Source organism: Malania oleifera, chromosome 11 (assembly GCF_029873635.1).
Source record: "Malania oleifera isolate guangnan ecotype guangnan chromosome 11, ASM2987363v1, whole genome shotgun sequence".
Lineage (NCBI taxonomy): Eukaryota > Viridiplantae > Streptophyta > Magnoliopsida > Santalales > Ximeniaceae > Malania > Malania oleifera.
This window is the reverse complement of record NC_080427.1, coordinates 65,258,400-65,285,369: the sequence shown is the minus strand read 5'-3', so window position 1 is coordinate 65,285,369 and position 26,970 is coordinate 65,258,400. Positions and strand designations below refer to the sequence as shown.

Here is a 26,970-nt window from a genome sequence, read left to right as displayed (position 1 = left end):
GGTCTCCCACTTCAAATTCCAACTTCCAGCGGTGATTATCAGTGTAGCTTTTTTGTCGACTCTGAGCTGTACTGATTCTATCTCTAATAAGTCGGACTTTATGGGACGCCTATTGTACTATTTCTAGTCCCAAAACTTACATCTCACCTATCTTATCCCAGTATAGAGGAGAACAACATCTCCTACCTTACAGTGCCTCGTAAGGTGCCATGTCGATACTGGCTTGGTAGCTATTATTGTATGCAAACTCTGCCAGCGGTATATACTGGGTCCAACTACCCCCAAAATCCAACACATATGCCCATAACATATCCTCTAATATCTGAATAGTCCTCTTTAACTACCCGTTCGTCTGAGGATGAAATGCCATGCCAAATGACAACTGAGACCCCAGAGCCTTTTATAGACTCCTCCAAAACCGTGACGTGAAACGTGGGTCTCGGTCTAATATTATAGATACTGATACACCATGCGATCGTACTATCTCTTGAATATATATTTCTGCCAGTCTATCCATGGAGTAGTTGATTTTAATAGGAATACAGTGAGCGGTTTCATCAGTCGATCTACGACCACCCAAATAGCATTCTATCCCTGCTGCGCCGGTAGTAAACTCGTCACGCAATCCATAGAAATGTGATCTCACTTCCACACTGGGATGTAAAGTGGCTGCAACTATCCCACTGATCTCTAGTATTCGGCCTTAACCTGCTTGCATGTCAAGCATTGCAGTACAAACTTAGTAATTTCTCTCTTCATGCCGCTCCACCAGAAATACTCTCCCAGATCCCTATACATTTTAGTGCTACCGGGATGTACCGTGTATAGAGACCTATGAGCCTCCTCAAGGATCGCCTTTCTAATATCCTTATCTGCAGGTACGCACAATCTGATACGAAACTGCAGAGCTCCGTCATCTAAAATACTAAACTCCTCCATCTGTCCGCCTTGTACCTTCTCTATCATCAACTCTACGTCATTTTTCTAGGCTGCCTTAATCTTTTCATATAGCGTAGGATGCACCAACAGGTTGGCAATTAATGCTTGGGGAGCACTTTCCACTAACTCCACGCCAAGCCTCTTTAAGTCCATCTAGATAGGGTGTTGAATTTTTGCTGCTGACAATACTGCTATCATGGACTTTCAGCTCAGCGCATCAGCCACCACATTTGCTTTACCTAGATGGTAACTGATGATGCACTCATAATCCTTGATAAGCTCTAACCATCTTCTTTGCCGCATATTCAACTCCTTCTGCGTGAAGAAGTACTTTAGACTTTTATGGTCTGAAAATAATTCACATCTTTCGTCGTATAAACAATGCCTCCAAATCTTCGGTGCATAAACCACTGCATCCAATTCTAGATCATGAGTGGGATAATTCTTTTCATATTCTTTTAATTGTCTAAAGGCATATGCTACTACTATGCCCTACTACATCCATACACATCCGAGCCCCTTCAAATACGCATCACAGTAGATCACGTAACCATCACCTCCTGATGGAATAATCATTATTGGTGCTGTGACGAGCCTTTATTTCAATTCTTCGAAGCTCTACTCACAACTGTCGTCCCATACAAACCTGACATTTTTTTCTGGTTAGTCATGTCAGAAGCCCTAATAATGCTGAGAATCCCTCTACAAACCAACGATAATATCCCGTCAATCCCAAGAAACACCTGACTTCCTGTACATTCCTTGGCCTGGCCCAATTCATTACTGCCTCTATCTTACCGGGATCTGCTGAAATTTCATCCTCTGATATAACATGCCCCATAAACTCAACTTTCTCTAACCAGAATTCACATTTGCTAATCTTGGCATACAATTTCTTTTCCTTGAGCATTTGAAGTACTAGTGTAACGACCTGCTTATTTTACCATTTTTTCCATGATAATAAAAACCGTTATAGTAAACCTAGTAGATCATAATCAACCTGAACCCGTGGGTACCAGGGATACATCTGATATACAATACGGAAGCCTAAGTAGTAGGAAACATAAAATCATATACATCTCATAGTACCATTCAACACAATAACAGAGTTTACTATATTCAATATATATATCCCAAAACAATAAAAACTAGCCCTAGGGTCATCACCCAAAAAGCCATCTGATCCTAGCGAAAGACTTACCCTTCAAATAGGCTAAACAACTAAACTCTAATGCTGCGGAGCTTTATCCGCTCTCCTATCTAGGGCTCCTGAAATGTTCATATAATTTGGGACGAGACACCTCTCAGTAAGGGAAATAAACTAATACTAGTGTGTGGCAACATGAGTATTTCCATGTTATACATATAACCATACATAAACATATTCAATGAAATTGTCTGTATCATATTTAGGAAAACATATATAATCATAGCATGACAGAACATACTGGATTTCCATTAGCATAATTCATCTTATATAATAATAATACAAAAACAACCTTGGAAGGTTAGCTGACTGGTGTCATGTCTTACCCCCATATGACTGGGTCGTGTGGCCCGAAAGCGGGACCTGATAATGGCTGGCTGACCATTGCCAAGCCAAAGCAAATGTCTGTAAGTACGATGGGTCTGGCAGACGTGATCCATACACCAAGGGCACCAACACTACCATAAACCACATCGACTATCCATCCTCACACTGCCCTGTACGATAGCGATAACACTAACATCATAATGATCATGATCACATAGCTACGGTACCGTGCTCGTGTAAGCCTAAACCAAGCCAAACAGGTTCTGATAGCATATAACATATTTTCAAATTGTGATACATTGCTATTCCATAATAATAATTGTCAAATCAATATCATCATATCACATTTCATACATTACATGAAAATCATCGGCACTTATACCGACATTTTGTATTTTATCAATCACAGCCCGTACACCGTATCACATATCAAATAAGAGGCTTGGCCCGTATACCGATATATCATATAAAAGGCTCGACCCGTTTGCCGGCATATCATGTGAGAACATCCTCAGCCTCTACATTGGTATATCATATAAAAACTCTCGGCCTATATGCCGGTAAATCACATAAAACTCTCGGCCCATACGCCAGTATATTATTTAAAAACTGTCAGCCCATACGCCGGTATATCATTATAAAAATCTTGGTCCGTACGCTGATATATCATTTAAAACTTTGTATCATTTAACATTTTCCCAGAAAAAAGTAATTCATAATAAATTTTACCCATACCACACAAAATGGGTATTATGCATATTTAAAACATATCATCATTTACAACAGTATTTTCCCAACATAATGTATATATATATTTATTTATTTATTCTCCGAAAATTAAATGCTATAAGATTATACATACATTTTTATAAAAACAACTAACTTAATTTATCCCCTTACCTGATTCCTGAAAAGCCCCTAAGATAAACAGTCTTGCACCCGCAAGGTTCCCTGTTCAACACCCTGAAAATGATATCCCCCAGAACAAAACTTCAGTATTTTCTTGACTACTACAATTCCTATAACTGCAGGAAAGTTAAATACTGAATAAAAAGTCTTACCTTGAATTTGAGATGGAAATCAACTTAGCCCCACCAACGATCCACTCCAGTAGAGTTGAAGAGAACTTTCCCAGGAGTGTCGTGGTGGCCTCAGATTGTCGAATCGGCAAAAGATCGGCTCGAAATCCTAGAGAGAAGGAGGGAAAATTGAAAGGAGAGAGAGAGAGAGAGAGAGAGAGAGAGAGAGAGAGAGAGAGAGAGAGAGAGAGGAGGGTATTTTGGGTGAAAATATGTTGAAAATCGAGTTTAGGGCTATTTATACACTGGCCTTCGTCGACGAGATCACAAAGGAAGTTCATCGACGAACACTTGTTCCTTGTCGACGAAATTCAGAGCTGTGAAATAGCCAATTTCCATTTTCCTCCCTCTTTTATTATTTAAATACCATAATTCCTCCAGGACACTACAACTAGCCTTAGGTGCATCTCATGCTCCTCAAAACTCCTCGAGTAAACCAATATGTCATCAATGAAAACCACAACAAACTGGTTTAAATACTAGTGAAAGATTCAATTCATCAAATCCATAAATATAGCATGAGCATTTTTCAGACCAAATGGTATAACTAGAAATTCATAATGCCTATACCTGGTCCTGAAAGTTATCTTTAAGATGTCCTCAGTTTTAACTTTCACCTGGTGATAACTTGACTTAAGGTCAATCTTGGAATAGACATGTGTACCCTGAAACTGATCAAATAAGTCATCTATACGGGGTAAAGGATACATGTTCTTAATTGTTACCTTGTTTATTTCCCTATAGTCTATGCACATCTCCATAGACCTGTCATTCTTTTTCACAAATAACATTGGAGCTCCCCAGAGCTATACACTAGGTTTGACCAACCCTTTATTCAATAAATCCTGCAACTGATCCTTTAATTTTCCCAATTCTGCTGGAACCATTCAGTAAGGAGCTTTAGAAATCGGCGCTGTCCCTGGAAGTAAGTCAATAGCAAAATCTATCTCACGGTCCATAGGCAATCCAGGGAGTTCTTCTGGAAAAACGTCTAGAAACTCCTTAACCACTAGTATACTGACAAGCTTCAATTCATTTTCTGTCACCTCCTTTACATAAGCCATAAACCCCTAACATCTGTCCAGAAGTAGTCTTCTCGCCTGCATGGCTGACACTAACTGAGATGGGGAATGCACCTGTGACCCCACAAATCTAAATTCTGGCTTTCTTGGTGGTATGAAAATCACCTCTTTCATATGACAATTGATACTAGCATTGTTAGTAGCCAGCCAGTCCATGCCTAGTATTACATCGAATCCATGCAAATTTAGCACAATTAGGTCAGCTGGTAATACTCTCTTCTGAATTTCTACTAGATAGCCCCTGAACACCCTACAACATCTCACCACTGACCCTTCCGGTGTTACTACTGACAACTTAACATCTAGTAACTGTGTCTCAACACCTTCCAATTTAACATACCCCGCAGACACCAAAGAGTGGGTGGCACCTGTATCAAATAAAACAATAGTTTGATATGATAAAGCAATAAAGGTACCTGTCATGATGCCATTTGCGGCCTCCGCGTCTCCTGGCGTCAAAGCATAAACCCTCGCCAGGGCTACATTCCTCTATTGGCCTCCACGAGGCACCTGATAGTCTCCTCGGTGTGGTTTGGGAGTAGGTGCGGTACCCGGTGGTGTAGGGCAATCTCGTACTAAATGTCCTAGTACACCACAGCAATAGTAGATGCCTTTCCCTGCTCGACACTCTCCCAAGCGTCTCTTCCCATATATCTGACAAACTAGGTAGATCTGCATACCCTGAGTCTCACAACCTCTTGTCTCTTGCCTTTATCCCCTATCATAATTACCTCTCCTCCACTGGCCTCGACTAGATCCCTGTTGAAAACCTAATGGCGTGGACCTCTTCTTCTGTCCTTGCTTCTCAACACCCATACGCTCACTAGCCTTTACCACAGCTACTCTATCTACCAATTCAGCAAAGTCCTGCACTTTCAACACTGCTACTTGCTTATGAATTTCTTGCCTCAAGCCCCTTTCAAACTGTCTTGCTTTCTTTACTTCATTGGGAACAATATAAGGGGCGAAGCGGGACAACTCTATGAACCTCGCTGCGTACCGTTGGACTGTTTACTGTCCCTGCTTCAAATTAAGAAACTCCTCAACTTTGGCCTCTTTAGTAGTGGCTGGAAAGTGTCTGTCAAAGAATAAATCTTTAAATCGGCACCAAGTCATAGCTATAGGCACCGCTCTCTGTTCCTCCAATAATGTTATCGCAGTCCACCATCTTTCAGCCTCTCTTGTCAATTTATAGCTGGAAAATAAGACCCTCTGCATTTCAGTGCACTACAGTACCGCCAATACTTTCTCTATTTCCTGCATCCAATTTTCAACAAGTATAGGATCAGCTCCTCCTGAAAATGTCAGAGGATTCATGTTGGTGAATTTCTCTATCGTACACCCATGGCCTGCAGACGGACCTCCCTACTCCCTGGTGCTCCGTGTGATCTTAGCCATGATCTGCTGAGCTACACTGCATAGTACTACATCTAAATTAGCCCCACCTGCACCCGAGGGCCCTGCACCCTCACTACCACTCACAAGAGCATAGCCACCTCCAGGGTCCATCTTGAAAGGATAATAAATATGACTTAAAGACCCTATCCCTATAATTTGCGTATCTAACCAAAACTCTTAATATCCCTCTACCTTAACATCCCTATCTTAATTCAAGATTTAGTCTTACACTTTAGAAATACAATCCGGCAATAGTTTACTATGGCTTTCCTGAAATCGTCACCCCAGGAAAGATACAAAAACCACCACAGAAGTCCTGCCTCCAAATTGTAGAACAAAATCTCAAATCCTTTCTCCCATACTCTAGTATTGTTTTCGCTGCACTCTAGAGTCTATAGAACCTAGCAACCTAGGCTCTAATACCAAACTGTAATTACCTGCCTATTCCACATAATAACATACATAATAACTCTCCTAAGTTGTCATAGTCATGATCAACCTGGACCCATGGGTACCAGGAATATATCTATCATAAAACTTTGATACCTAAGCAGCGGAAAACATAAAATCACATACATGCCACAAAACACCAAAAACCATACTAGAGTTCTACTGAATCTGTCATATATATATATATACACACACATTTATCCACAAAAAGACCAAAAAGTATCCTAGGGTTATAACCCAAAAATCCATCTGACCCTAGCTCACCCACATACCCTACTGACAGGGTAGCTTAGTCCTCTTCTACTACTGTGGGGCTCTATCCGCCCTCCTACCTGGATTTCCTAAAATATTTGTATGCTGGAGTGAGACACCTCTTAGTAAGGAAGACAAATTAATATCAGTGTATGGCAACATGAGTATTTTTTGTGATATACATATAAACAATACATAATTCATAGTAGGTATAAACAGTTGTATCATATTTGAATAAAACATGATTTAACATAACATAGTTTAACATACTAAATTCCTGTACTGAAAAATCATCTTATATAAACATATCATACTTGAATTATTACCTAAGATAGACAGATAGTTAGCTATCGTCATGTCCTATCCCCCACATGATAGGGTTGTGTGGCCCAAAGGCGGGACCTAGCAATGTCTGGCCGACCATGCTAAGTCAAATATTGGTTACAATGTAAGTACGATGGGTCTGTTCCACCTGTGCCGGACTACCAGAGGAATTACGACACTCCCATAAAGCCACATCGACTGTCACCTCCCACACTCTACATAAGATGTGTGGTAGCACTAACATAAACGTAAATGTAAACATACAGTTATGGTACCTTGCTTCGTGAAACTAAACTAAGCTATCCAAGTTATAATAACATATAATACATTTCATGATACTGAACATAATAGTTTCATATTTCAGAGTAAAACATGACATGGTAATATTTTCTTAATTCTTGACATAACATGCATAATTACGACATTTTATGCCGTCATATCATAACGTAAAAATCATGACACCAGCACCGAAATAACATGACGTACTTGTACATGAAAATCTTGCACTTGTTTATATAATATTCTTAAAATCATAGTTCTTGTGCTGTTTTTATGGTTTCTTTGAAAACTGCTATAACATGCTTATCTTGGAAAAGTCATAATATTTCAATATAACATAATTTTCATGGAAATGTTATACTCATGCCACAGAAATATACATAGCCTTATAAACTCATAATTTATGCTGAAATCATATTTCCATATAAAATGTGTTAAAATCATTTTCCTATTCAACAACAATATTCCAAAACATAGTTCTATATCATACATATTTTCCTGAAAATAAATGTTGTATAATAATAAATAATTTCATGAAAATGGCTGACATAATTTATCCCCTTACCTGACTTACTGAGAAGCCCACAATTTAAACTAAACCTACACGTGTGTCTTCCCCAGCTCAACACCCTGAAATTATATTTTTCCCAACAAAACTTCAATATTATTCTATCTAAAGCATTTTCCTCAGTTCAGAAATACCAAATACCTTCTAAAGCTCAAAATAACAAACTTACCCAGATTTTGGGATGGTACCCAAGTTAGCCTAACCAACGATCTACTCCGGAAAACTTGAAGATAATCTTCCTAGGAGTAAGGTGACGGTTTCCGATCGTCGAACTGGCGAAGAACGAAGTCTGAATCGAAGAGAGAAGGTAGAGGGGACGAACTTCTAGAGAGAGAGGGTTTCCATTCAAAATTCCCTACTGAAATCCCAAGTTTGGCATATTTATACACCTGGATTCATCGATGAGACACGTCACCTCGTTGACGAGGCTAGGAAGGGAGTTCGTGGACAAGCTCATAACTTTCGGCAATGAATTTCAGGCCCGACTTCACCACTCTCGGTACATTTTCACCGATGAGACACGTGGCATACGACGAACCAGTGAAGGAGTTTGTCGACGAGACCAGAGGGTTTGTCGACGAACCCTACTTTGTCCCCCTTTTTGAATTTCTTTTCCTCCCACCTATTTTCTCTCTCTTTATTATTTAATGGCTATAAATTTCCGGGTCTCTACATCTTCTATGTATATTCCTTTTCGCTCTTTAATAAATTTATTTCTCTACCAAAATAATTAAAATATGAAGTAATAAAAGTAGGAAACAATAGATGCAGAGTTTGCCTTTCAGATCTAATTGAAATTTGAAACAGTTAATTAATATCAAGCAATTCTCCTGTAAGGAAGTCCATCTATCTAGTTTGGTTCAGTAACTTACATTTTCTTCCCTTGCTTCCAAAATAATATCCCAAATATCAAAGATGAGATAAATGTGTGCATGATGCTCATCAAGTTGTATGGAGGGCTTCTCCAATAAGAAAAATTCAGCTTTCACAAGCATGATTTGAATTGTTCCCAACTATTTTGTGAAAAGCGGGTCTGAAAATGTAAATCTGTTGAACCTGGTGGTGGGGTATTAAGTGCTTTACCAGTTCTCCGTTGTTCCTACAAACAGAGTATGATAGCAAGAATCAGTTCAAAAAAAATTAAATTATATAGATGCCAAGATCAGATGTTATATACCAACATATATTCTATAAGGAACCCACAGTTTTTATTTTTAAAAGATGCATGTCATTAGCAGTATAAAATCATCAGCGCATTATAATGCAACACAAAATCCCAATTTCACCACTTCTTTTTCCCAAGGGAGAAAGTGAGATGGTCTTCCAATAATGCTGATTTTGTTGAAGTCAATCCATGATGAAGATTCCTCTTCACTACAGTTGCACTAAAGGTATACCAACACTTCATTCACTTTTATATACAAGCAGTAGAACTCACTGGTGTAAAGCAGAATTTCTATAAATTTGGGAAAAATCAACGCCAAGTTCAGCTTCTGCAGATGTAGAAGTGACTTCTAACATCATCTATGTTGTTTGATTGTAGTTATTTATGATCTTCGGGATCCCAGAGATGCCAAATAGAAGAAATGGTAGATGTATATGGATGAATCCAATGAATGCAAATTACACTGCGAGTAATACATCTAGTAGAGAATGAAGTGATAAAAGCAGCTGCGAACCTCAAAATATTCAATGACCTTGTGTGAATGTTGACCCAAAGGTCCATAATAGATAATGAGCCCGCCAGTTTTTAGTAGAATCAACTACAATAAAAAATATTTAAAAGGGCCATTGGACCAAAACTCTTTATGAAAGAGTCGATTACAGGAAAACTTGTATAGCTCAGGTTGGTCATTCCCAACACGAAATTACATTTCGATTTTAAATTTGAATTTCAGTTTCAAATTTTACTTAATGATAGCTCAAAATTGTTCCATTACCTCATCAAGTGCTTCAAAAATGTCAATCCTCGGTTGGTGAATAGTGCAAACTGATCAACTCAACTCACAACATATTTCTTATTTAGCATTTCCTAAGCCTCATATACTCCAAATCAACAATAAAACTCTAAAATACCCTACTTACCCTAATTTTGGAGTGGTGTCTGGAAAGCCCCGATCAAAAATCCACTCCACTAGACTTGTAGAGAATCGCTCCCAGATCCTCGTGGCGGCTTCCGATTGTCGATTCGGGCGACGAACGGCAAGAAATCAAAGAGAGAAGAAGTGTGGGGGCGGGTTCGATTGAGAGAGAGAGAGAGAGAGAGAGAGAGAGAGAGAGAGAGAGAGAGAGAGAGAGAGAGAGAGAGAGAGAGAGAAATGATGTTTTCTTAATAAAGAAGCAAACAAAATTCTATTTATAACTCCTTTGACTCGGCACAATTCGTTGACGAAATGGGACCTTAGTCAACGAACTGTGGAAGGACGTTCGTTGACGAAAGAAGGGGTTCGTTGACCAACTGTATGCTTGAAATTCCTCTCGGTATCTCTTCGTCGACGACGCTTGAATGGGACCTTAGTCGACGAACTGTAGAAGGACGTTCGTTGACGAAAGAAGGGGTTTGTCGACCAACTGTATGCTTGAAATTCCTCTCGGTATCTCTTCGTCGACGATGCCTGAATTTTGTTGACGAACTGCAGAAGTACATTCATCGATGAAAGTAGGGTATTCGTTGACGAACCCTGCTGGTTACCCTTTTTAAATTTTCCTTTCTTCTTTTTCTTTATTTATTTCCTTATTTTCCCGATTCAGGTTTCTACAACTAGAATCTCATGTTTGGTTGGGAATTTGAAAACACCCCCATTGCCTCCCTTTCCAGATTTTTTAAAAGAAATTCTATGCAAGTCATAACCTTCTTAAATCTTATGCAAGAACAAGATTTGGGGATTGCTTATGTTGTTTAACAATAAGTATTTATTTTAAAGGAGTACTAAATTTGATTGATATTAATAAAAAAAAATCTTGTATTGAATAAATATTGAAGCAAAAAGATTTTTTTTGTTGCATAAAAAAATATATATTAATTTTAGGTACAATTAAAATTGGTGTTTAAAATTGTAGCTAGCATTGTTTAATTATTTTAAATAAAGTTCAAATTTTCAATTCATAACATGGTTATACTAACTTAGAATACTTCTAATCTTATTTGTTCATTCTTACTTTATTTGTTTCATTGTTTGGTTAGTAACAATGGTTGCATTTGATTTCTCATTTCTCTATTTTTTTAGTTCATTACATGGATTAGAAAAAAAAAAATGTCTCAGTCAATTGTGAATTCAATTGAGGCTAATTTCTTATATTTTAATGCTTATATTTTTACTTACATGAATTATGAGTTGTTTATTAGTAGAAACGGTTGATAGAGTTACTAGAAAAGTTAATACACAAACAAATCGTAAGTTTTCGTATACAACTTAAATTATTATGACACAAAATAAACTAAAAAAATAATGATAATCTGAGACTACTAGACCATTTGTTTTGAAAATTTTTAAGTAGATATTTAAATGTTTAAAATGTTTGTCTAAATTTTTCGTGAAGATTAAGACATCATCAACATAGACAATTATGAAGTTTGCATAAATATAAAATATGTCATTCATGATATTTTGGAACTCACTTGGTGCATTTTTTAGACAGAAAGGCGTAACATTTCATTTATATTGTCCAAAGGGAACTGTAAAAGTAGTTTTATATTTGTTCTCTTTGACAATTTGGATTTGCCAGAAATTTAATTTCATTTTAAATTTGGAGAATACTTTGACATTACAAAACCCGTTTTACTGATATCTTATCCATCTTAACGCTTTGTTTAGGGGTTTGTAATTGTTTGCTAACCTAGGAGCTCCTCTTTCATGTTCTGACGCCTTTTGGACATAAAAGGCAGAACAATTCCATAGAAATTTTGATCTTATTAGAGTTTTTTGTCAACTAGATGCTAAATATTTTTTTACAGCAATCTAAGATTCCCTTAGACATTTGAATTGGTCTAGTCTTCGTTCGAATATTCTTTCTAAAAAACCATTTTCATAAGGTAAACTTATAATATGTTTTTACCTTTCCCAAAATGCATTTGAGATTTCAGAACACATTTCCTTACTAAATTCGGTCTTAATGGGTTCGACTTTGTTTTGGATTTCTCTGTGAGTATTTGCCTAATTTTCTTGTAGCCAACTTCCCCCTTCAACACTTGGTTTTCTTTATCTTTGATTATGATGACTAATTCTTTTGTAGTTGACTTTATTATTGTCTTTTAAAAATAAATTATGTTTGCTTTTATTTTAACTATATTTAAATTCATATGATAATTTTATTTTTATTTTAATTTAAAGGTGTATAAAATGGATGATTTAATCCCAAAGAATTATTTTTGGATATTAAAATTTTTGACAATAGGTGCCAAAATAACTAAAAAACATAAAATGTGATTTTCAATTTTTTTACAAACAATTAAAAATCGATGATAAAAATAAAAAACTGACAACATGATAAATAATTTTTTATAATATATTTTATCATCATGCAAAAATAGAAACAAAAAAAAAATAATAACAACAATACCGGATAGGCCTTGTGGCTTTTTTAGTACAATATTTCACTTCTTGAGTTTCTCAAAATTGCAAAGAAAAAACCCTTAAGGTTTAATTTTATGGAAAAAAAGAATTTTCATTAGTCAACGATGATTTGATAGTTAAGTTTATATGGGAAAAATAAAAAAATTATTGCTGGTAAAATGATAATTTTATCTTTTTATTTAATCATGATAAAATAAATTTATAAAATGACATTTTTAATAAATTAGTAACATATGCTGTGAAAATTGAACTTATAAGTGAATTAGACACCCAATTATCGAGTTGACTATATTCTAACTGATCCGACTAGTTTAAGTCAAATTGATATAAGTATGACGATATAATCAAATTATTTCGTTAAAATTTTAAAAATATGTAAAAATAGATAATACTAATAATTCAAAAAATACTCAGAAAATTTTGATGTTCCAAAATATTTGTTATATACAATTTATATTCATTAAATATATCTTCAAAAATAGAATATAGTTTTATAAATTGGCTTGAAACAACCAGTTAGTTAAATTGTAGTTCGCTTTTCAAACCTAGTTGAATATCATATTTACATAGCAAATGGATAAAATTAGAATTTTAGTTTATATTTTTTTAATACTATGGTTGATAAATTATTTGAATTTGAAAGTAAATCTATTAAATAAAAAGGATAAAATTATCATTTTATTAACAATAATTTTTTATTTTTCTGATAAAAACTTAACTATCGAATATTTATTGACTAGTGAACGATTCTTTTTGTCCATAAAATTAAATCTTAAGTTTTTGTTTTTTTAGTAATTTTCAGAAACTCAAGAGGTGGAGTATTATACTAAAAAAACATATTCTTTTTGTAATTATTATTGTATTTTTTAATGCGTATTATTTTGTAATTTTATTATTTTAATCATATTTTTGTAATATTATTTTATTTAAAGATGAAAATGAATATGTTTTTAATTAAGTTTTTAGTTTGTTTTAATTTTATAAGTATTAATTTTGTTGCTTGTTTTTATTTTAAGTTTATATTTTTGTTTTTGATTTTGATTTTTAATTTTTTAAAATAATTTTTTATGGTAATACCAGACGACCCTTATTGTTAAATTTTACCTAAAAATATATTTCCTTCAAAATTTAAAGGTATTTAGTTTGTAAAATAATTATTTTTAAAATAATAAAAATATAATAAAAAATTTGAAATAAGTAATAGTTATTTTTTTTCAGAAATAAAAAATAAATATGTTTATAACGATTCTCTGAGAATAATTACTCAGTGTTTATTATTTATTATAAATGTAGAAATTATTTTACGTTACTTTTTATTTTATAATATTAATATAGTTTTTTTATATAATTAATTTATTATAACTAATTTATTTGTAAGAGTAAATATTTCACAAATCAACCTTCTAAATGCTGCAGTTGTGCACATAACTATGGACTGCCTATTTCATTCTCATATGACGTTCAAACCCAAGAAAAACCCTATCTTAATATAAGCTTTCACAACATCGTTTCACAGGAGACTGGAGAAGGAAGTCGCAAGTTTGGAGTTGCAGAACAATGGGGAAGACAACCTACATGAGGCTGCAAGGAAGCCAGAGCCTAAGGCTCCCTTTGATGCTCTCGACCCTCTCTTCAACACCGATTATCATCGAGAACATTCGACCCGACGATATCTGGCCGGGCCTCCGTCCGCACGAAGTCTCCCTCTCGCTTGATCGAGAAAATTTGTGACGATTGCGTTGTCCGAAATCAACGAAACGGGTATCCTCGAAACCCAGAGTTATAGGAATCAAAAAAATGTGTTTTGTTGTTTGGCTGCGGAGAAAACAGAGGGAAAGAAAAGAGGAAAAACAGTCTTTTTGTTTTTTAGTTTCCTTTTGCAACGGTTTCTTGGCAGCAAACAGATTTGATTTTTTGGTTTTTCTTTCATTATTTTTTTTGTTATTGTTTATTTCTATTTGGGTTGTACGCGATAAGCACAAAATTGAAGTACAAACCGGGAATTGTTATGGGTGGAAAACATCTCGTGCATGATTGTGGAGTTAGTCGATCCATGGGATATTTTCTGGAGCCATTAATTGTGCTTGCTTTGTTTGCGAAGAACCCTCTTTCAATAAGGCTCAAGGTACACCATTCATTTGCTTTTTGTTAGTTATTGATTATCATATTTAACTAAGTATTTTGCTATGGTCATTCATTTCCAGTATTGATTATATTTTGTTTGTTAATGTCTTGTTGGATTGAAATAATCATTAAATGTTCTGCTTGAATAGTTTTTCTGAAATTCTGGAACCGTCAAGTATGTAGGAATGCACAAAAATTTTAAGTCATTAATATTGTATACATTATGCTCATCACTATGAGGAGAGCCTTCTCATCCTAATTGACTTAGACACCATTTGGCAGCACTTAAAAAAAAGTGCCTTATGACACTTATCACTTAAAATAAGTGCTTTTGCTAAAAGATGCGATCATGCTATCTGATTTTTTTGTAAACTTTGCTTAAGTTTCCCAATTATTGGGCCAAATTAGAGAGGACTAGAATTCGTGCTGCACCATTTTGTGAGGTAGAATTGAGTCACCTCTTACTAATCTCGTACTGTAAGTCAGTGCTTGCTGCTTCAACTCTTCATACAAAGGATTTTTGTTTCTATAAGCAGGTTTTGTGACTGCGTCCAACAGAACGCCGCTCAAGCGCCTTCAGCCAAAATCCGCAAAACTGCAAAGACACCCAATTCCCTGCAATGCTTGAACTTGTTCCAATTGAGTGATGTGCTAATCACCTAGCTAGATTGTCTCATAACCAATCTCGTCTCAATGATCGCCCAAAAGCACACCGTCCACCGTCAACAAAATGCACTCGACATCCATGCACTTTCCTCCTCTCATGGCATATTTGATCCTTATTTCGATGAAAACAGTCTAAATATGATCAATGGAATCACCCTATATTTACAATATCCTTGAATGTGCCTACACCCAACAAGCTTCATTCATTGTGTTGTCACTCGCATCATGCCATTTACTTTTGCCTCAATAGTAAACCAATTGTGCAACATAGGCTTGCACAAACATGCTCCTTTCACTAACGTTTGAACTACTAACTATAAAATATAATAAATTTGTGTGTTGCACTTTAGAAGATCTACAAATCCCAGTCAACAAAAACACGACTACCAATAGGTCCTTCCCAAATTGTAGACACTATGGAAACGCTCGTGCAAATATAGAGAATCCATGGCATCTCCTCTGTTCAGTGTTTCCTGCCCGTATTGGCCATATATCAACTCCCGACACTTGTGGCGGTAATGGTTGGGGGCAATAGCAAACTACCATGACATGCATAAGGTGGCTAAATACCTAGGACTTAGGAAGTATATGGCCCATGTGACATAGTACATATAGTCGTTTTCTCGGTGTACTAACTAAGAGCAGGTAATGTGTAAAGGCGCTAAAGGTGTTCTTGCAGAGGGGAGCACCATAGGCGGGCCTTTTTTCAGTGGCCACTAACCATTGTGTGTTTGGGTCATTGCGTACTAGCCACTTTCATTGTTAAGACAACATAACCCAGCGGGGGGCAGTAAAGAAGTAAACGACAAAGACATGCAAAATGCCAAGCTAGATCAGGTGCTAGCGGATAAGGCACGTGAGTTGGTTCACACAAGCTAGCCGGTGCCGGCGGCTTAAAGGGGGAGACCTGCATAAGCTGGATGCGTAGCAGAAACCCCCACCCTGGGCTAACATAGCAGTTCTGACGAGCAAGCACACCACGGAATAACGCAAGAAGGTGCCCCACAAAACTGACCCCCTGAAGGACAGACTAAGGAGGAAAAAGATATGAAAACTAAAAACGCGGCGGGAGTTGAAAATTTATTTTATATCTAGTCTTGTTGTTGTTGTGGCTCAACTCGGGTGTGAGGGTGCAAGTAAGGGATGACTGCGCATGGGAATGTGTGCGGACACGAAATAAGACCTAAGGACGATCCGTGCGGAAAATAAGAAGAAGAGGTTGGAGTGTCAGGAATTTGTGGGTTAAGTTAGTCGTTTATTAGAGGTGTGGTTGTATTAATAGTGTATAGGGTAAGATGGGGGCTTCTGGGGGTGGGTTGATATATATATTAAAAGTATAATCTAGGGGGTGTGGGGGAATTCATGGGAGTTTCAGGGGGGTATGTGTGGTAATTCATGGAAAGATGGGCGGGCTTCATAAATAGGGAGGAACACCAGGGGGGGGCAGTGGATCAAGGGAAGGGAAAGGGAAACCGTGAGGGGGCCCCCTGGGATATAACCGCCTTGCTCTTTAAGTCCTCCCCCTTGCCGGGCTCGCTTGCCTCCTCTGCTAAGTCCGTCACAGGGTTGCGCAGACCTTGATGCGGCCCCCGGCCCTGCATCGTGTGAGATTTAAAAGGGGGGGGCCATGGACAAAACCTTTATGGAAAGAGTCGATTACGGAAAACTTGTATAGATAGGTTGGTCATTCCCAACACGAAATTACATTTCGATTTTAATTGATTTCAGTTTCAAATTTTTTAATGATTAGCTCAATTGTTCCATTACCTCATCAAGTGCTTCCAAAAATGTCAATCCTCGGTGGTGAATAGTGCAACTGATGCAACTCAACTCAAACATATTTCTTATTAAGCAATTTCCTACGCCTCATATACTCCAAACAACAATAAAATCTTAAAATACCCTACTTACCCTAATTTGGAGGTGGTGTCTGAAAGCCCCGATCAAAAATCCACTCCACAGATTGTAGAGAATCGCTCCCAGATCCTCGTGGCGGCTTCCGATTGTCGATTCGGGCGACGAACGGCACAAGAAATCAACGAGAGAAGAAGTGTGAGGGGCGGGTTTTCGATTGAGAGAGAGAGAGAGCGATGAGAGATTAGAGAGAGTTTTCATTGCTCCTGGGTTTCTGTCAGTGTTTCGTATTCTCTCCTTTGGTGATTTTTCCTCTCCCTTGGGTATTTTTGATTGTTTCGAGATCGTAGTAGTCCCGTGTTTTGTAGCTCGGTGCCTTCTTTGGAAGAATTTGAGAGAGAATATTTGCTCAGTGAGATTCTATTTTTTTTTCTTCCTTTCCTATTCTTTTTCTCTTTTGTAGGGATGGGTAGGAGAGTTTGTTCGTGATTGGAGGCGGGAGGATGTGGGGTTCTCTCTGTTGCTCTTGAACACTCGAAAGATCGACTTTGGAGTGCAGGTCTGATTTCTGTTTAACGATCGGAGTGTCAGCTCGGAGAGATGGGGGATGTGATACGCTGAGATCTTTGATGTGTCGCGGCTACGCTGACGCATGTACTGAGGTTGTTGGGGTTGGATTAGGGTTTTTTGATCCCTGTTGAGGCGTTCGGCGGACTGACCCTGAGTCCTGGTGAGGGGGTGTAGAGTGGATGTTTGCGGAGCGCGTAGAGGAGGATCCGTGATGAGGGAGAGAGAGAGAGACGCGGCGACGCGAGGGGTTGTGCGGTAGCTAGGAGAGGGAGTGGTTTGAAGGAGGGAGTGCTTGGAGAGAGATTGTGATGAGTCTTTGATTGACGTGGCTGGAGTTGAGGTTTGACGTCCCTCGGTGGATGTGAGATGGTGATGATGGAGTGGCACGCGATCACAGGAGTGAAGGGAGAGAGCGCGGTAGAGGTGTTGGAGATGATAGGGTATTAAGTTACATTTGAGGGAGGGGAGAGGGACGAGAGAGAGAAGAGATCGGAAGAGACGAGACAGACGCGGAGGATGGAGAGGAGGGACGGAGGGAGACGTGAGAGGGAGAGACGAGGAGGAGGGAGCGAGAGAGAAATGATGTTTCTAATAAGAAGCAAACAAAATTCTATTTATAAACTCCTTACTCGGCCCACAATCGTTGACGAACATGGGACCTTAGTCAACGGACGGGAAGGACGTTCGTTGACGAAAGAAGGGGTTTCGTTTTGACCAATGTATGCGGAAAATTCTCTCGGTATCTCTCGTCGACGACGCTGTTTGAATGGGACTAGTCGACGAACTGTTAGGAAGGATGTTCGTTGACGAAAGGAAGGGGTTTTGTCGACCAAATGTATGCTTGAAATTCCTCTCGGTATCTCTTCGTCGACGAGTTGCCTGAATGTTGTTGACGCCACCCCAAACTGCAGAAGTACATTCATCGCTGAAAGTAGGGTATTCGTTGACGAACACTGCTGGTTACCCTTTTAAATGTTCCTTTATTTTTTTCTTATTTATTTCCTATTTTCCCGATTCAGGTTTACTACACTAGAATTCATGTTTGGTTGGGAATTGAAACCACCCCATTGCCTCCCTTTCCAGATTTTTTAAAAGAAATCTATGCAAGTTCATAACCCTTCTTAAATCTTATGGAAAGAAGAAAACAAGATTTGGGGATTGCTTATGTGTTTAACAATACGTATTTTTTTAAAGGAGTACTAAATTTGATTGATATTAGAAAAAAAATTTGTATTGAAATAAATATTGAAGCAAAAAGATTTTTGTTGTTGCATAAAAAAATATATATTAATTTTAGGTTACAATTAAATTGGGCCCTTGTTTAAAATTGTAGCTAGAATTGTTTAAGTATTTAAATAAAGTTTCAATTTTCAATTCATAACATGGTTAGACAATTAGAATAATTCTAATCTTATTTGTTCATTATTAATTTATTTGTTTCATTGTTGGTTAGTAACAATGTTGCATTGATTTCTCATTTCTCTATTTTTTAGTTATTACATATGGAGTATTAGAAAAAACAAAAGTTGTCTCAGGTCAATGTGAATTCAATGAGGCTAATTTATTATATTTAATTGCTTATATTTTTTTACTTACAGAAATTATGAGTTGTTTATTAGTAGAAACGGTTGATAGAGTTACTAGAAAAGTTAAAACACAAAAAAATCGTAAGTTTTAGAGTACAACTTAAATTATTATGACACAAAATAAACTAAAAAATAATGATAATCTGCGACTACTACACCATTTGTTGTTGAAAATTTTTTAAGAGATATTTAAATGTTTAAAATGTTTGTTAAATTTGCGTAAGATTAAGACATTAAACATGAGACAATTATGAAGTTGCATAAATATATAAAAAATATGTCATTCAGGTATTTTGGAAAACTCACTGGGCATTTAGGGACAGAAAGGCGTAAAATTCATATATTGTCCAAAGGGAACTGTAAAGTAGTTTATATTGTTCTCTTGGACAATTGGATTTGCCGAAATTTATTCATTTTAAATTGGGAGATGGAGAATACTTTGACATTACAAACCAGTTTTACTGATTCTTATCCATCTTAACGCTTTGTTTAGGGGTTTGTAATTGTTTGCTAACCTAGGAGCTCTCTTTAATGTTCTGACGCCTTTTGGACATAAAAGAAGAAACAAATTCCATAGAAATTTTGATCCTTATTAGGTTTTTGATTCAACTAGATGCTAAATATTTTTTACAAGCAATCTAAGATTCCCTTATAGAATTTGATGGTCTAGTCTTCGTTCGAATATTCTTTCTAAAAAAAACCCATTTTCATAAGGTAAACTGATAATATGTTTTACCTTTCCCAAAATGCATTGAGATTTCAGAACCACATTTCTACTAAATCGGTTTAATGGGTTCGACTTTGTTTTGGATTTCTCTGTGAGTATTGCCTAATTTTCTGTAGCCAACCTTCCCACTTCAAACACTGGTTTTCTTTATCTTGATTATGAGTGACTAATTCTTTGTAGTTGACTTCTATTATTGGCTTTTAAAAATAAATTAGTTTGCATTTTATTTTAACTAATGTAAATTCATATGATTATTTTATTTTTATTTTATTTAAAGTGTATAACATGGTTGATTTAATCCCAAAGAATATTTTTGGATATTAAAATTTTGAAAATCGGTGCCAAAATAACTAAAAAACTTAAAAATGTGATTTTCAATTTTTTACAAACAATTAAAAAATCGCTGATACAAATAAAAATGACAACATGATAAATAATCTTTTTTAATATAATTTATCATCATGCAAAATAGAAAACAAAAAAAAAAATTAATCACAAAAATACCGGATAGGCCTTGTGGCTTTTTTTTAGACAATATTTCACTTATTGAGTTCTCAAAATTGCAAAGAAACAACCCATAAGCGTTAAGTTTATGTGAAAAAGAAAATTTTCATTAGTCAACGATGATTGATAGTTAAGTTTTATCTGGGAAAAAAAAAAAAAATTATTTGCTGGTTAATAAAAGGATAATTTTATCTTTTATTTAATTCATGATAAAATAATTTAAGTAAAATGAACATTTTTAAGTAAATTAGTAACATTATCTTTTGTGAAATTCGAAACTTATAAGGAAAAATTAGAACCAAGTAGCGAGTGACTATTATTATAACTGATCCGACTAGGTTAAGTCAAAGGATTTATAAGTATGGACGACTATTAATCAAATTATTTCGTTAAAATTTTAAAATTGTAAAAATAGTAATACTAATAATTCAAAAAAAGACTCAGAAAATTTTTGATGTTCCAAAATATGTGTTATATACAATTTTTATGCATTAAATATATCTTCTAAAAAAATAAGAATATAGTTTTAAAATTGGCTTGAAAAACCAGTTAGTTAAATTGTTAGTTAACTTCGCTCTTTCAAACCAGTTGAATATCATATTTACATAGCAAATGAATAAACATTAGAATTTTAGTTTATATTTTTTAAACTATGGTGATTAAATATTTGAATTGAAAGTAAATCTCATTAAAATAAAAAAGGATAAAATTATCATTTTTATTAACCTATAATTTTTTTATTTTTTGATAAAAACTTTTAACTATCGAATATTTATTGATAGTGAACGATTCTTTTTGTCATTAAAATTAAATCTTAAGTTTTGTTTTTTTAGTAATTTTCAGAAACTCAAGAGGTGGAGTATTATACTAAAAAAAACATATTCTTTTTGTAATTATTATTGTATTTTTAATGCGTATTATTTTGTAATTTTATTATTTTAATCATATTTTTGTAATATTATTTTATTTAAGATGAAAATGAATATGTTTTTAATTAAGTTTTTAGTTTGTTTTAATTTTATAAGTATTAATTTTTGTTGCTTGTTTTTATTTTAAGTTTATATTTTGTTTTTGATTTTGATTTTTAATTTTTTAAAATAATTTTTTATGGTAATACCAGACGACCCTTATTGTTAAATTTTACCTAAAAATATATTTCCTTCAAAATTTAAAGGTATTTAGTTTGTAAAATAATTATTTTTAAAATAATAAAAATATAATAAAAAATTTGAAATAAGTAATAGTTATTTTTTTTCAGAAATAAAAAATAAATATGTTTATAACGATTCTCTGAGAATAATTACTCAGTGTTTATTATTTATTATAAATGTAGAAATTATTTTACGTTACTTTTTATTTTATAATATTAATATAGTTTTTTTATATAATTAATTTATTATAACTAATTTATTTGTAAGAGTAAATATTTCACAAATCAACCTTCTAAATGCTGCAGTTGTGCACATAACTATGGACTGCCTATTTCATTCTCATATGACGTTCAAAACCCAAGAAAAACCCTATCTTAATATAAGCTTTCACAACATCGTTTCACAGGAGACTGGAGAAGGAAGTCGCAAGTTTGGAGTTGCAGAACAATGGGGAAGACAACCTACATGAGGCTGCAAGGAAGCCAGAGCCTAAGGCTCCCTTTGATGCTCTCGACCCTCTCTTCAACACCGATTATCATCGAGAACATTCGACCCGACGATATCTGGCCGGGCCTCCGTCCGCACGAAGTCTCCCTTCTTCGCTTGATCGAGAAAATTTGTGACGATTGCGTTGTCGAAATCAACGAAACGGGTATCCTCGAAACCCAGAGTTATAGGAATCAAAAAAATGTGTTTTGTTGTTTGGCTGCGGAGAAAACAGAGGGAAAGAAAAGAGGAAAAACAGTCTTTTTGTTTTTAGTTTCCTTTTGCACGGTTTCTTGGCAGCAAACAGATTTGATTTTTTGGTTTTTCTTTCATTATTTTTTTTTGTTATTGTTTATTTCTATTTGGGTTGTACGCGATAGGCACAAAATTGAAGTACAAACCGGGAATTGTTATGGGTGGAAAACATCTCGTGCATGATTGTGGAGTTAGTCGATCCATGGGATATTTTCTGGAGCCATTAATTGTGCTTGCTTTGTTTGCGAAGAAACCTCTTTCAATAAGGCTCAAAGGTACACCATTCATTTGCTTTTTGTTAGTTATTGATTATCATATTTAACTAAGTATTTTGCTATGGTCATTCATTTCCAGTTATTGATTATATTTTGTTTGTTAATGTCTTGTTGGATTGAAATAATCATTAAATGTTCTGCTTGAATAGTTTTTCTGAAATTCTGGAACCGTCAAGTATGTAGGAATGCACAAAAATTTTAAGTCATTAATATTGTATACATTATGCTCATCACTATGAGGAGAGCCTTCTCATCCTAATTGACTTAGACACCATTTGGCAGCACTTAAAAAAAAGTGCTTATGACACTTATCACTTAAAATAAGTGCTTTTGCTAAAAGATGCGATCAATGCTATCTGATTTTTTTGTAAACTTTGCTTAAGTTTCCCAATTATGGGCCAAATTAGAAGGACTAGAATTCGAAGACAATTTGAGGTAGAATTGAGTCACCTCTTAACTAATCTCTACTGTAGTGATTTGCTGCTCAACTCTTCATAAAATAGGACTAAAGCAATGTTGTGACTCCAACGCCGCTAAGAGCCATCAGCCAAAACTGCAAAACTGCAAAGAACACTCAAATTCAAGCAATGCTTGAACTTGATCCAAGTGAGGGATATGTTAACACGCTAGCTAGATTGTCTTCAATACCAATCTTCTTTCTCAATGATCTCCCAAAAGCAACACCGTCACCGTCAACAAAATGGCATCGGACATCCATGCACTTCATCCTCTCATGGAATATTTGATCCTTAGTTAGATGAATAACATTCTACATATGAGTCAATGGACATCACCCTATGATTTAAACAATATACTTGAATGTGCCTATCAACCAAAAAGCTTCATTCATTGTGTTTGTCACTGCACTGCCATTTACTTTGCCTCAATAGTAAACAATGCAACCATAGGCTTCAAAGATGCTTTTCAACTAACGTTTGAACTACTAACTATAAATATATAATTTTTGTTGCACTTTTAGCAAGATCTACAAAATCCAAGTCAACAAAAACACTACCAATATTCCTCCCAAATTGTAGAGAAACATATGAAACGCCTTGCAAATATAGAGAATCCATTTCATCTCCTCTCAGTGTTCCTTCCCTTGATTGGCCATATATCAACTCCCTACACTTGTTGCATTTAAATGTTGGGGCAATAGCAAACCATGACATGCATAATTTTGCTAAATACATAGGACTATAGGAGTAATGGCCCATGTGACATAGTACATATAGTCTTTTTCTTTGACTAACTAAGAGCATTGAAATGGTAAATGTCTAAAATGTGTTGCTATTGGAGCACCCATAGGCTTGGCCTTTTTCATTGCCACTCCATTTTGTTGTGTCATGCTTCTAGCCTTTCATTGTTAGACAACACCCTCATTTTTGCTAAAGAATTTAACTACAAAGAGCAAAATTCCAAATCATTATCATTTCTAGCTTATAAGTCACTTGATCTTGTTCTCAATCTTAGCCTTTGCCCTTCTGCATTAAATGTTTGAGACCTTCAGCTTTATGCTTTAGCATAAACCCCCACCCTTTGCTAACATATCATTTATTATATCAAGCACCACCACGGAATAACTCAAGAAGGTCCCCACAAACTGACCCCTTAAGGACAGACTAATTTATTAAAAAGATTTAAAAACTCGGCTTTATTTTAAAAATATTATTATTATTCTTGTTGTTGTTGTTGCTCAACTCGGGTGGTGATGGTGCAAGTAAGGGATGAGCTCATGTGATGTAGGACAAGAAATAAGACCTAAGGACGATCCTTGCTGGAAAATAATTAAGAAGAGTTGGGTTAAGGAATTGTGGGGTTAAGTTAGTCGTTTATTATGTGTGTTTTGTATTAATGAGTATAGGATTATGTGTATTTGGGGGTTGTTTGTAATATATATATAAAAGTATGGGTTTGTTTGTAATTCATGTAGTTTTAGGGGTTTATGTGTAAATTCATGTAAAGAGGCTTTCTTATAAATAGTGTATGAAAACCATGTTGTAGGCAGTTGATCAATTTAAATTGAATTGAACTTGAGTTTTCCCCCTTGGTATCTCCTTTCTCTTCCCTTTCTCTTCTCCTCCTCTTCTAATTCCTCAATGGTTGCAGGACCTTGATGCTGCCCCTGCATCTTTTGGTATTAGAGCTCAACCACGATCTCTTTCTTCCATTTCAATTTCCCCATCTTTTCTTTTCAATCTTCTTCTTCCCCCCTCTTGTTCTCTTCTTCCTTCCCCCACTGTTCTGCAACTTCTATTTCCCTCAGCTACAATTTCTTCTTTCTTTCTCCACCTTTGTTCTATAACTTCTCCCTCCCTCCCTGCTGTTACTTCTCCTCTTCTGCAACTTCTATTTCCCTCAGCTACAATTTCTTCTTTCTTTCTCCACCTATGTTCTATAACTTCTCCCTCCCTCCCTGCTGTTGCTTCTCCTCTTCTGCAACTTCTATTTCCCTCGGCTACAATTTCTTCTTTCTTTCTCCACCTTTGTTCTATAACTTCTCCCTCCCTCCCTGCTGTTGCTTCTCCTCCTCCTCTTCTTCTTCTTTCCATCTCTCCTTTGTTCTGTAACTTCTGCTCCCTCTCTGCTACTACTTCTTTTTTCTTCTCTTTTTGTTCTCCGGTTTTTTGTTCTGATCTCCTGCTTTGCCCCTAATCCTTTGTTGCCCAGCAGCCTTTTGCCCCCTTGCTTCTTTTTTGTTTCTCTTCTCCTTCTCATCTTCCTCTTTTATCTAATTCTCTCCCATAACTCTCAACTCCCTCTCATTTTTGAATTTTGTGGCTGTCTCTTGGCAGTTTCTGTCCGGCAACTCCTCTAAACCTTCCACCTTCTTCTTTTCTCTCCTTCAATTTTTTCAATTCTCTCTCTCTCTCTCTCTCTCAATATATATATATATATGTATATATATTTCAGCATTTGAGTTTAAAAAAAAAAATTGAGAAGCAGTTCTGTAGTTTCTGAACTTTCCAGAAATTCCAGTCATGTCCTCAAATCCCAGACACCACTTTCCAGCGATTATCTTGCAACACCACCCACACAACCAAAAATAGAATGCCCTGAAACCCTTCCCCTCAAAATTTCATTGCTGTCCGACCACCGGAGGAACCCCCACGTGCCGGCCAAACATAGTCCAGCCGTCGGCCTTCAAGAATCACTAGTGTCTTGTCTTTTTCTCATCACAACACGACCACCACTGTGCTCCCCATCCACTGATCTGCAGTCGCCTGAAGTTTCATCACTGGAAATCTTGCCGCTGGTGACATGCGCCCCATGCGCCGGCAAAGGGAGTGAGAAAGTCACCTAGAGTCTTCTGCAATTTCCTGTCTCGTGAGAAATTGCCTGCAGCCACGATATTTTGAGTTTCTCCATGATAATTTGATCTGCAGCTCGATATTTTGATCACGGACAAAATATATTGTAAGAAAGTGCGATAATTTGGCACGAAACCCTAGAAATTGTCACTGCCAGCATAAAAAATCAGGTTTTGTTGCTCTAATTTGTGAGTTGTCTTCATGATTTGTTTCATTTCAGCAGGACAATCAATATCAAGGTGAACTAAAGATAGTTTTTTTTTTTTTTTTTTTGAGAAATTGGGAGTAAAGCTTGTGGGAAATTTTGTTTAAGAGTTGTGATATATAGCTGCAGCATATGTATATGCATAATTCAGCAACATGGTGACAAATTGTAGGAAAAAAGAATGTCATTTGCCAAACTTTGGGCGCAATTTCAAGCTTTTCAACACCTCTCTCAAATGCAGAGAAAAGATTTGCAAAATCATCGTTGATGGAAGATGTCCAATGAATGTGGTTTCCATAAATGGAGTCATTCGTATGCAGCTTCATCCGGAACCTCGCCCAAAGCCTTGTGTGATATCTTGAGTTGATAACTCTATTGTTCATGTTTATGGAAGATGTTTGGTTCCCATCCAAATGGGTGAATATTTGGCTAATGTTTGGTGTGATATCCTACCTGTGAAGATTGGCCATGTACTTGGTTCTTTGGTTGGATGATTTAGGTGTGACTCAAGAACATGAGAACACATGTCTTTCACTATAATGGGAAGAAAATCATTTTGAAGCTTGCTTTACAAATGAACCAAGACAAAGAATCAATAATAATTACTCAGCTTGAAGACAATACAAGGAAGGAAATGAATGTGTTTGAAGACATCCAAAGTCCTTCAGACATTCCAATTGTTGAGTTTGTCATTCTCAACGTGTTTATTGATGCCACCTCTCAATTTAAGTCTATGATGTTGCCAAAGGATTGTGGTTTCTTGTATCACTCAAGCGC

At 35.9% G+C, this 26,970-nt stretch overlaps 1 protein-coding gene across 1 annotated transcript in view; it reads left to right on the top strand.

Moving 5' to 3' along the window:
* The first annotated feature begins 21,947 nt into the window (after positions 1 to 21,947).
* LOC131168575 (probable RNA 3'-terminal phosphate cyclase-like protein) overlaps positions 21,948 to 26,970 on the top strand; it is a 29,121-nt gene continuing 24,098 nt past the window's right edge. The window contains exons 1-2 of the mRNA XM_058128107.1: positions 21,948 to 22,313; positions 22,528 to 22,677. Of these exons, the coding sequence (XP_057984090.1) occupies positions 22,109 to 22,313; positions 22,528 to 22,677 (355 nt within the window). The 5' untranslated portion in view covers positions 21,948 to 22,108. The remainder of the gene's footprint in view (positions 22,314 to 22,527; positions 22,678 to 26,970) is intronic.